This window comes from Mizuhopecten yessoensis, unplaced genomic scaffold, assembly GCF_002113885.1.
Source record: "Mizuhopecten yessoensis strain PY_sf001 unplaced genomic scaffold, ASM211388v2 scaffold716189, whole genome shotgun sequence".
In the NCBI taxonomy this organism is placed as follows: domain Eukaryota; kingdom Metazoa; phylum Mollusca; class Bivalvia; order Pectinida; family Pectinidae; genus Mizuhopecten; species Mizuhopecten yessoensis.
Window position 1 is genome coordinate 60,576 of NW_018479992.1, and position 11,922 is coordinate 72,497.

Consider the following 11,922-nt stretch of genomic DNA (forward strand, 5'->3'; position numbering starts at 1 on the left):
CAGTTGATAGGAATACATTAAAACATTATATATCTCTTATATAAGACCTGTGTTAGCAGGCGCTAGCTAGCCCCTTTACCATGTGTAAGCCCCGACATGGGGTTGTCGAGGGCAGCCCCCTCCCCCCCCCCCAAGCGCGTAGCGCGAGCAGGGGGGGGGTAAGGGAGTGGGTCTTCCCTCTCCCGTAAGGGGGGTCTCGGAAACTTTGTTTTCTAAAACGTCTCAGGAGCCATTCACACGTCCTGATGTCTGAGATAATGATATGTTGTAAACTATAATATAGTTTTAAAAAAGGGGCCGGACTTGCCCCGGTCTCCCCTACACATGTATAACACATGTGTAGGGGGGACCTGGGCAAACACGGCCCCTTTTCTTTTTTCAAGACGTTATGGAAGGCATGTACTATACTGATGAAATGCATATTTATATATATGTCATTAAGAAAAGAAATGTGTTGTCTTTCATAAACTAATAACCAAATCGTAAACAAGACCATATTTTGGGAATTATTGGACTTTTTAGGTCGAGAGGGTTGGGGGCCGGACGAGCCCCGCCCTGAGGCAAATCTGGCCCCTACCAGGGCAAGTTTGGCATGAAGGATAGAGAAGACAATTTACTTATAAGTGTATGGAATTTCATTCAATTCTGTTGGAAAATAAGTCCAGAACAAATCAGTGAATACACAGAAAAAATTTATTAATTTTTGCGACGTAAAAATATTATTTTTGTGGTCAATTGGGTGACGTTATCAATAGTGACGTAAATTGGCACAATAACAGTTACATTCGGGGTGGCCGAATGTGCCCCGGCAAAAGGGGCCGAAGGTGCCTTAAATTGATATTTTCATAAAAAAAAACCATTGATTGTCTGTGTCCACTGTGCCATACTCGGAGTCGTTTGCGCCGGGCGTGAGTTTCTCAATTTACTCAATCGAGCAGTTTAGTTCCGCCTGGAACTGTCCATTAATGCAATGGACATTTCTAAACTTCATACATTTTTGTACTCACTATTAACAATGTATCATATCTGAGGAATTAAATATGTATACTATATATTCAAAACTTAAACTCCACTTTATAGTATCAGCAAGAAAAAATAACGTCATGAAAACCTATACTTGTCAAAATCATGTGCAAGCCCGGGCTTATTGGCTTACATGGTAGCTACGCGCCTGGTTAGAATATTCTGATGGAGTATGGGATAATTGTACCAAATCTGAATCAGATCTTCTAGAATCAGTTCAACTAAAAGTAATGCGTATAATTACTTGCCTCAGACGAGGTACATCTCATCACATTTTGTATACTGAAACACAACTTGAAACATTACACACAAGAAGACAAAATCATAAACTTGCATACATGTATAAGATTCTTGCGGGACGATTTCGACTTTCCGAATCTCAACCCAACTTTCTTGACAACAACATCCCTGCATGCATCCCCAACCGCCGATGTTTTTATGTCACAGTTGATTCGGTACTCAAGAGCTTGCTCCGAATATCATGACTTCCGTGCTAGATGTCGACTGCTAACGGACAACCTTACAACACAGGTTTCCAAAAATGCAGGTTGATAAAGACTATGGACAAGTGTTATGGTTGCCGACAGTGTCTCGCAGGGAAATAGGCCATTTTTTGTGTGATCTGAAGGTCGATGTTGTATATAATGCTCATTAGAGTGCTGTGTGGTATTGCTGTTGCTACTTAAATCATAGATATGAGGATGTGACATTACCTTGATTCGACTTAGATTTACATGGCGAGTGTAATCGATGAAGCACTGCGAAGACGCTTACTCTCCCGAAACACCTGGTCTTATTATGTTTGTACTTTTGCAATGGTCTCCATGTAAATCTTTCCTATGGTCATATTTTGCTCTGGTTTTATTGATTCTGAGTTCGCGTGATGGTGTTGTTGACACTTCGGCGTTCTCTTTTAGTTTTCTTCTCGCGCTTTCTACCGTCTTCATGCTACCTAAGCTGTTACGAGTACGTTTAACCCAATACAGACAAAAGCAAATACTATGCCATACATCTATCAGGAAAGGAAAAACGCAGGGCCAGTCGGGTATTCGAACATTGGACCAAAGACAAAATTTCAGTAATGTTGGTAACATCCCAGCAACACATCAACATATTGTAACGGGTGTTACACATAGACCATACAGGGTCACATTTTAATGATCATGTTCTTTATATTAATGACAAGTTATTATGCGCTAAATACGCAAGTGTTGATCTGTATGCCGATGCATTACTGTACAATAAATCTTAACAGGACTTTTCTTAAGAGATGTTAAATCAAAATTGAAATTAGACCTAAATTATATCCACAAAGTGGCATTTATACAGCATAAAAACAAGTTGTTTCCTGTCTGGTTTACCTCATAGAAAGTAGAAGCCATTAGTTATTTCGAGCTACAACGACATGTAGATGCTCAAAAAGCATTGAGGTACACGAAAATGACAGCTTTAATTAGCTGGGCAGATCATGTTAGTTGCTTATATTTCAACTGTTGGTATGCCTATGCATATAAATTGTTATTTTTTTTAATGATTGAAATAACATCTGAGTTTTAAATGTAGTTCATTCAACATTCCTCCTACTAAATAAGGCGCCAAAAGGTATGCTGCTCTGAAAACAGCGGGAAATTATTCGACGTCGCAGGGCGTCGTCATGACGTCACTCCCTGGTGTCAGGACGGCATTTTGAGAAATACCCAATATGTTAGCGAAAATGGCTATATCTAAAGGATGCAAAGACAAACAAAATATTGAGGCCGTTGAGAAAAATAGAAAACACAGAAGAAAGACTCTACCTCGAATGATGTTCAGTACGTTTGAAACTGGTAAGTTTGTCTCGCTTCGACATTTATCACTAGAACAGACAGACAGACAGATTCTTCGTTTCCTCTGGATACAGTAGAAATTTCAAAATAACACCAAACAATACAAATGATAATTACAGTTTCCGATTCAAAAAATGTTCTGAATATTTAGTTTAAATCATATCAGGTCAAATTCACTTGCAGTTTAAAGTCTTGAGTTCATGTCGGAGAGCAGCAACTCAACTCCGTCCGCAACAACCAGCATCAAACTCTCCCACTCGTCATCAGCCAATTGGACGCGCGCACGACTTTAAATCCGTTTGGTAATTGTCCTCAATAATTGAAAACTTAACATAATTTTTGACATTTACTACACTGATTTACAACCTTATCAAGGAAAGCATCGCCGCGTGTAAGGTACAACACTGGACACTCAATAAGTAAATGGTAAACAATATCAATGGTATTTTTTGTACACAATCTACATGTAACCGCTTCAATTTCATTTATAACTGACAGTAACACAATATATATAAAGCTACATAGCCTAACGATGAATACCAGTTACCACACAAGTGACGTATCACCATTTGCAAGTGTATTCCAAAAGTTAAGTTTTCTATCTACATCTACATAGTAATGTATCTACATAGTAATGACCACCTTCATCTATTTGAAGATCATGTCATGTGATATTGGGTGCTAGGCCAAGAGAAGAAAGGATAAAAGATAGTGAAAGGGAATATTTATAAAGCATGGGAGTTAGAATTGCTTTTTGTTTAGGGACAGTTTAAAGCAGTCAGAAGAGGTAATGGAGGTTATATCTGGAGGCAGGTTATTCCAGTCTACTATGGTATGAGGGGAAAAGGATTGTTGTCGTAGGTCTGTGTTCTACATAAAAGTGTTTGATATGAGTTCCGGTGTGCGTGTCTTGTGTGGCGGGATGGGGGTATGAGTTGGTCTTTTCTTATATTGACTTTGTCGTGTATAGTTTTGTGTAGTGTTGTCAGTCGCATGACTCTCCTTCTGTCTTCATGTGATTGCCAGTTAAGGTGTTGAAGCATGTCACCAACACTGGAGGTGTTTCTTAATTTGTTGGTGACTGATCTGGCTGCTCTACGCTGCACCATTTCTATTTTGTTTATGTTTGTTTTAGTATAAGGGTCCCAAACTGAGCAGGCATATTCTAGGGATGGTCTGACAAGTGTTTTATATGCCTGCTCCTTGACAGATGTAGAGTTTATCTTAAGATTTCGTCTGAGAAAGCCTAAGGTGGATTTGGCTTTTCCACAGATGTTATTTATGTGACATTCCCACTAAGATTTGACTGTATAGTGACACCTAAATATTTTGCTTTGTCTACGTGTTTTAGTTCCTTTCCGTGCAGCATGTATTTGTGATGTTGTGGTTGTTTGTTGTTGGTGATGGAAAGGACGTTACATTTGTCAGGATGGAAGGACATTTCCCATGCTATCTCCCATAGAGCTAGTTTGTCTAAATCTAAGACAACTACACTCCATATATCCATCAGACCCATACACTGCGAGGTAGCCGCGGTGGACGATCTTTGCGGGAGACCAACGCACCGCCTGCAAAATTAAAATTAAAATTGCGTCGTTAAAAGTTTTTACAATTCAAAAGTCCAAACACACATCATTTTAAGTTAAAATTTTAACGTCGAGGGATAACACCAGATTGGAAGGAAATGTTTTTATTTAACAATATGTGGTCTTTCATACTAACAGTAGGTGATGTAAAGATAGCGATGACTTACAATGAGCTCGTAAGGTCTCATAGGTGTCTAAACACCATTTACAAAGAGTCGACATTGGGTGTATATATATGGAGACTACGCAAATGTCTCAAGGAACTATTAATCGCATAGTCAATGAAAAACGAAAAAATCCCTCTGACAAACATACCACACAGTATATTGTTGTCTAGGTATTAACCAACCCTTTCCATCAAGAAAAATAGGCATGATATGTAAGAATTGGAGGAGGGATAAAACGAATTAGAGGGATCGCAAGAAGTGCAGCAGGTGCCGCAAAAAGTGCCGCAGGTGCCGCAAGTGTATATAGTCCCTTGCTCATATTTATAGTTACGACTTATACGTAATCATAAACTTAACGACCTGGTCACTAAGTGGGTCAGTCCCTCGTCCCTCACTGGTCCATCACTGACCTGGTCACTAAGTGGGTCAGTCCCTCGTCCCTGTGAAAACCCAGCCTCAGAAACCTACTGCTTGGCTTCAGGAGTGAGAGCCAACTAACCATCACGATCCAGAACCTGTCATATCGGATACATATTGTTGGATTCTTTGAAGGCCCTTCGATAATGCGCCACTTCGATATTGGCAGTCGCTGCATGTTAGGTGTCAGTTATTGCATTCAAAGAAACACCCTTTCGTATATTAACCCATGGAAGATGTTAATAATACCTAAGACCACGTCACCTTCAAGCTTCGGATTGGAAGGAATTTACGTTTTTTTTTTTAACTCATTGGCATGGTAAGCTTAGAGACCCAAGAACGGCAGACCGGGAAACTGGTGGTCGCTGGTTCGATCATAGTCTCGGTTGATGCACACTACTTAAGTAGCGATTAGTAACAAATGGTGTCTATGGCTTTCCATATGGTGTCAGGGAGTTAAGATCTCGGTTGTTAAAGAGCTAGCATACTTAAAAGAGGGAAGTTATGAAGGTTTTTGATTATAGATATGATCCTGGTTGTCTTTTAATTTCGCCCAAGAGGGAATTTCCTTTTAGCTATCTGAATGTTAGCGGACTGGGAAGTTGGTGGTCACAGGTTCGATCCCATGTAGAAGCACACTGTACTCTCTTCTAGGCCGAGTGTCCTCTGGCCCTGACACCAGACTTAGCCATTTTGACAGATAGATGTCTGGTGTGGACCCTGATACCCGACTTTTGACATTTTGATATCTATCTGTCAAACTGTCTAAGTCTGGTGTCAGGGCCAGAGGAAACTCGGGCTATACTCTTTTCCTGCTAGGAAATGTATATCATCGGGAGTTCCTCTGAGAATTGTGGTGGGTCCCGTGCTGTTTCTCATTTAGGCCTTTGTCAACAGCTTGTACCATTGCAGATGATTGTCTTGGCATAGAAATATGCCATCAGAATCAAATTACATCAGCTCTAGTCTAGAGACACGACGTTACAACAGTATCGTCCGTACATGTTTTGTTATGCACTTGAACGTAACAAAAATAATCCCACAGATTACTAACAAATTCCATCATATTCATTTTGGGGACAAAACATAAGGTTCAGAACATATATGGTCAGCACACAATGACATTCAATCGCTCTCGCTGAGGACATTCTTTTTTGAAAGCAGACAATTTCATTCACATTGTATCAAATATAGATCTACATATTTTTTTTAAAGAATCAAGGTTAGTGGAGTGAAAACATGGAAAAAATCAACTTCATTATCAAAAACGTATCGCAGACCAAGCCGTTTATGTTAAACAGAAATGACCGAAGAAGAAGACAAGAACAGGAGCCGAAACAGCATACTTCTCAAAAACAAACATATCAGATGGTATATCCTCAGTCCGAAATAACTGTATCTGCCAATACAAATATTAGAAAATGAGATACTATAATAAGTCAGTGATTTGGGGCTATCTTAACATTGAACAACGGTTTAATATACATAAATGACGATCCTTCACTTTTCTAGGTCCGATTGGTCAGGTAAATGGCGCTTTGATTGGTCAGGTAAATGGCGCTAGTTTTATCGAGTGTTTAGAATTGTTTGCAGGTTGTTGAAGAAGCGACCAGACAGTAAAATAGTATCAGGAATTCCGAATTTTCCGTTCTTTTACAAGATAGTGCAAGTATTTGAGTGACAATAGGACGTATTGGAGTACTGACTCGGGGATAATAGAACACAATATGCCTTAAGTTAGTTTCGCCAATTGGAAGATTGAGCTCGGCAATTTGGTACCAGATTTTTTATCTTTATAATGCGGATTGATTGACTGCGCGTGTAACAGTAACATCAAGAGTTTGTATTTTTAAAAAATTATAATCGTTACCAAATGAATAAATAAAAAAAAACATATGCACTTAGAACTATTAATACTTTGTTGTCTTCACGTGAACTCATTATCTTTGCATTGTTAAAAAAAATACTTCATAATGCTGATTAATTTATTATTAAATTGATTTGATGGTGCTTTTGCATGTCGCACAACCAGCGAGGTAGCATCAGAGAGAGTTGGCCATCACCGGGATTAGGAGTTATGTCCCTTACATCACACACACGGAGACCGTGTGTTAGTCACGCCTCTCCTGTACAAAAAGGAGGAAATTTACAGGATAATTACGTGTATATAGATTATAAATATGTAAAGCGCACACAGTTCTTAATACATGACAGCCACGTAAACATAATAGCTGTGTCAATAGCTTATAACAAAGCTGAAGACTAAACAGTGCTTATTACAATATCAACAGGATTGCGACATTACGCTTACATTATCGTTACATCCGACTGCCTTGAACAAATATTCCGTTCAATAGCATTATTCATGAATCGATTGTCTAATTTCACTAAAAGCAAGAGTAGACCCCAACATTTCAACACCCCGATATAAAAAAAGAGACACCTATAGTATAGATCTACATAATATTAAATTTCATCCGTCTAGACCGTAAAATTACCGTTATTAGAGATTGATTTTTTTGGACTCGCATAGATCTGTGCATAATGCAGAAAGTATCAATAGATATATCATCAGGATTAGATAAATTTTGTTACAAATATCAAAGCCGTTTTATACTATAGGGCTTATCGAAACGACAATTTAGTTTTGGTCAACAGTGGTTTGGATTTGTGTGTGACATTGTGTGTATATTTGTACAACATAAGTGCAAGAAAAGTACCTAAATCCATTTGAAGAAAGTGAAAATTAAAATCAGAATTGTTTAATCAGAGGTAGATCTAAATTGTTGATATTTATATTGGGTCTCAGTATCACGCGTGAATTGTTGGAGCCAGCTATCTTGCTTAACACACTTTGTAAGCTTGTAACATCAACATTGAAACCTACACTACGATCAGTGTAGAATTACATGTGTTATGCCAACTGATTGACAGCATGTTGGAGTCCGAGACGGCGGGTGTAGGACAGCTGATACTCGACCGCGAGTAGTCGCAGACGACACAGCGAGACGTGCCCACGTCCGAGTTTACAGTCCAAATGTACACATGGATTTACTAACGTGATCAGGTTAAGAATTCGGGATTTAAATAGCATTACACACATTTCGTGGGAGTAATATGGAAGTTAATGTATGTCCACTGTTTAGTGATTACAACACGCGGGGATGTAAACACACGACTTACGGGATTAGTGCTTTATAAATTTCGCGCCATTTCTCTTGTGCTGCAGCATCCAGAGCCGGATGCGGGCCGAGTGTTTCCGGCCCATCGGGCGGTCAGTTTCGGACCTGACACTCACACAGCGCTCCAGAGATGACCTGGAGAGGTTTTACATGCCCACGTCCGTGGTGTCTGTACAGTATGATGTTCCACGGGTACTTGGACCCTACTCAAGCCCCCCTCATAGCAGCCAAGGTGCCCGTCCGCGCCGTCCCATACATCTTCCCGTGTCGTCTGTCACTCAGAGGACCCCGCACAGACATAGCCTTAAGATAGAGGCCAGTAGCTACACAAAGTCTGGTGAGTGGGATGAGGATAGGCTGGGATAGATTGGTGGAGGGTTGATGGTGAGCTGCGGTGGATGGGTGGATGTCGGCCTTGTCGGGTGTGTTAGGTGGTATTGGCCAACTGATGGAGGAGGGGTGTATGGAACGTCAAATTAACATATATTCAATGAATTGTACCTATCTTCAAATAATTGAAGATAGATACAATTCATTGAAGATAGGTCCATTTAATTGAAGATAGGTACAATTCAATTGGAGATAGGTTCAATTCAATTGAGGATATGTTGTATTTGTACCAAGGTTCAATTCATTTGTACATATATTCAATTCAATTGAAGATAGGTTCAATTCAATTGGAGATAGGTACAGATAATTGTACTAATCTTTAGTTATTTAAAGAAAGGTACAATTAAATTGAACCTATCTTCAATTAATTGTACCCATTTTCAATTGAATTAAATCTATCATCAATTATTGGGTAGGGAGAGGTATGCATGGTGAGGTAGGGTATGGTAGGTGGGAGTTGGGTGTGGTATTGGTAGCTCAGGGAGGGGGTTTGGATGAGGTAGAGTGTGTTAAATGGGGGTAGAGTTTGTTGGGTAGGGAGAGGTATGTATGGTGAGGTAGGGTATGGTAGGTGTGGGTTGGGTGTGGTAGCTAAGGGAGGGGTTTTGGATGAGGTAGGGTTTGTTAGATGGGGTAGGGTTTATTAGGTAGGGGATTATTTGGTGAGGTAGGATGTGTTGGGTGGGGGTTGGGTTTGGTAGGTCAAGGAAGGGGTGTTAGATATTCGGTGGGGTGGGGATTGTAAGGTTTGGGGGAGGGTATTTTCAGTGGGGTTTGTTAGGTGGAGATAATTTTTGTTGGGTGGGTGTAATGGAGGAGAGAGGGTAAGGTAGGCAATTTTTCATGATAGTATTTACAGAACAATTGTCTTTGGTAAATTTGAGATGGGAGCAAGTGGCACCTGGCTACCTGGCTTGATCAACCCCAGATTTCATTGACTAAAAATTTTTTTTTTCATGAATGTACATTCTTACATCATTAAAATAAGAATGGCCAAGGAATTCAGACAGACCTGCATAACTGGCATAACAATGCAATAAATATTTGAAATGCTGAATTTGTAAAATAAAGAAGTTGGTAAAGTCTATTGAATTATCTAACTATTACTGTGAAGGGAAGGGAAAATTTGCCATGACTAAGTTAAATTTTGTACATTTAAAAAATCAGATAACATGAGTTACAGGCGAAATATACATTATAATTAATTGATCTAAATATCGATTCATCTGATCAGGTGTATTTAAAACCGTTAATTACTTAGACTTGGAATAATAAAGTTGTTATTTGGGATCACTGGAGTGTGACCCATTTGTGTTTGGAGAGAAGGAGCTCTTTGATTCCTTTTCATTTGGACAGGGAATGTGTGTGTAACCTAAGGGAAACTGATGTTTATCTCCAGGTAACACAGCTGTAGATGGTACTCGTATTGTAGGTGATTACCCCAAATGTATGGGGTGGGGTGGACAAAAAACAATGCTTCTGGTCATGTTGGCCAGTGATCATATTACACATCCATGTGGGAAAAAACTTATTTAATACTTAATGTAACATGAAGGGTATGTGATCAGCACTTCCATAGTACAAATTAAATGTTAATCATTTGCCTTATGTTTGCCACTGACATTTTTCATATTGAACACAATACTAAAGGTGTTTTACATACTGTATGTCACCACACAGAACAAAACTTCAATACTTGTAGTACAGTGTAGTATTAGTTTTCTCTTGTGAAAAGTTCCTGCTCCCAATTAGTGACTTACATTGTTGAAATATGAAAGCAGGGCAAAATTTATTTAACATAATTTAAAATATGAAAGTTGTCTGTGACCTCCAGACCTCCAGAACATGAATGATGCTCATTGTATCATTCTGATGCTGCAATAAGAATTATACAGTCAGTTCTTACCAAATATACATAAATTATGAGAATTTAATCATGACATATTTGACAGTTGGTCGTATACAGATGCTGTTGTGTCCCACTCTTTGACCTGATGTTAGTTCTGTAATAGTAATAGATTTCAGCAAGGATCACTGAAACTCTTAACCCAACTGGTCTTATAGACTTGTTGAAACAAAATAGTGACACTTAAAGGTCATGACCTTGGAGATTGTTTGCTGTCACCAACATTGTTTCTGTTGTATGGAGACTGTTTAAGGTAATGTCCTTCAAGACTATTCCTGTCTCTATGTAACGTTACAATCTTTAAGTCGACCCACTTAAGGTTTCATGTGTTGACTGAAGAAGGTCACAACCTTTTAGAATACCTAGTTCAATATAAAGATCCTGTTCATTTAGACTAAAGCTGGTTAAATGGAATGACTTAAGAAACTATCCAATTTTTAATGTGACATGTTATGGTCTATCCCTGTTTGAATGTCATGACCTTTGAGACTGTCTCTTATTGAATGTCATGACCTTGAGACCACTGGTGATTGAATGTCAGGGCCTTTGTGACCACTGGTCTCAAAAATCACAACATTCAATCAGCAACGGTCACAAAGGTCATGATATTCAATGAGAGGTAGCTTCAAAGGTCATGACATTCCATCAGCACTTCTGATGAAATATTGTCACATTTGAAACCATTTCTGATGGAATGTCATGAGTCTCATGACCTTTGAAACCACTTCTGATGGAATGACATGACCCTAGAGACCACTCTCGATGGAATGTAATGTCCTTTAATTAAGACCATTTCTGATGGATTGTCATGTCCTTTGAGACCACTTCTGTTTGAATATCAAGACCTTTGAAACCACTCCTGATGGAATGTCATGACCTTTGCCACCATTTCTGTTTGAATGTCATGACATTTGAGACCACTTCTGATGGAATGTCATGACCTTTGAGACCACTTCTGCTGGAATATCATGACCTTTGAGACCACTTCTGATGGAATGTGTCACCAATGATTGAATGGCATAATCTCTCAGACTTCACCGAAAGAATGTCTTCATCTTTTAGTATCAGTCTTTGGAATTGTACACTTCTAAAAGTAACATTTGACATAGTGTTTTCAGTATCTCCAACAAGACACTTGAACAACATAATTTCAAAGTGATATCCTGTTCTGAGTTAAAATCAAACTTCACTTTGTTTGTCAATTTTACTTATCCTGAAGGTGTATAATTTCAAAGTGATTTCCTGTTCAGAGTTAAAATCAAACTTCGTTTTTATTTAATGTCATTTTTAGCTCACCTGCCCGAAGGGCAAGTGAGCTTATGTCATGGTGCGGCATCCGTCGTCCGTCCGTCGTCCGTCCGTCCGTCTGTCCTCGTCCGTCCGTCCGTCTGTCCTCGTCCGTCCGTCCGTCTGTCCTCGTCCGTC

At 39.2% G+C, this 11,922-nt stretch overlaps 1 protein-coding gene across 3 annotated transcripts in view; it reads left to right on the top strand.

Moving 5' to 3' along the window:
• The first annotated feature begins 2,703 nt into the window (after positions 1–2,703).
• LOC110442007 overlaps positions 2,704–11,922 on the top strand; it is a 128,509-nt gene continuing 119,290 nt past the window's right edge. The window contains exon 1 of one of the 3 annotated variants that reach the window (XM_021485393.1): positions 2,704–2,849. In XM_021485393.1, coding sequence (XP_021341068.1) covers positions 2,726–2,849 — 124 coding nt within the window. In that variant the 5' untranslated portion in view covers positions 2,704–2,725. Of the gene's footprint in view, positions 2,850–7,975; positions 8,539–11,922 lie in introns of those variants that run through there. The other 2 variants (XM_021485386.1, XM_021485385.1) reach the window with 2 other exon arrangements.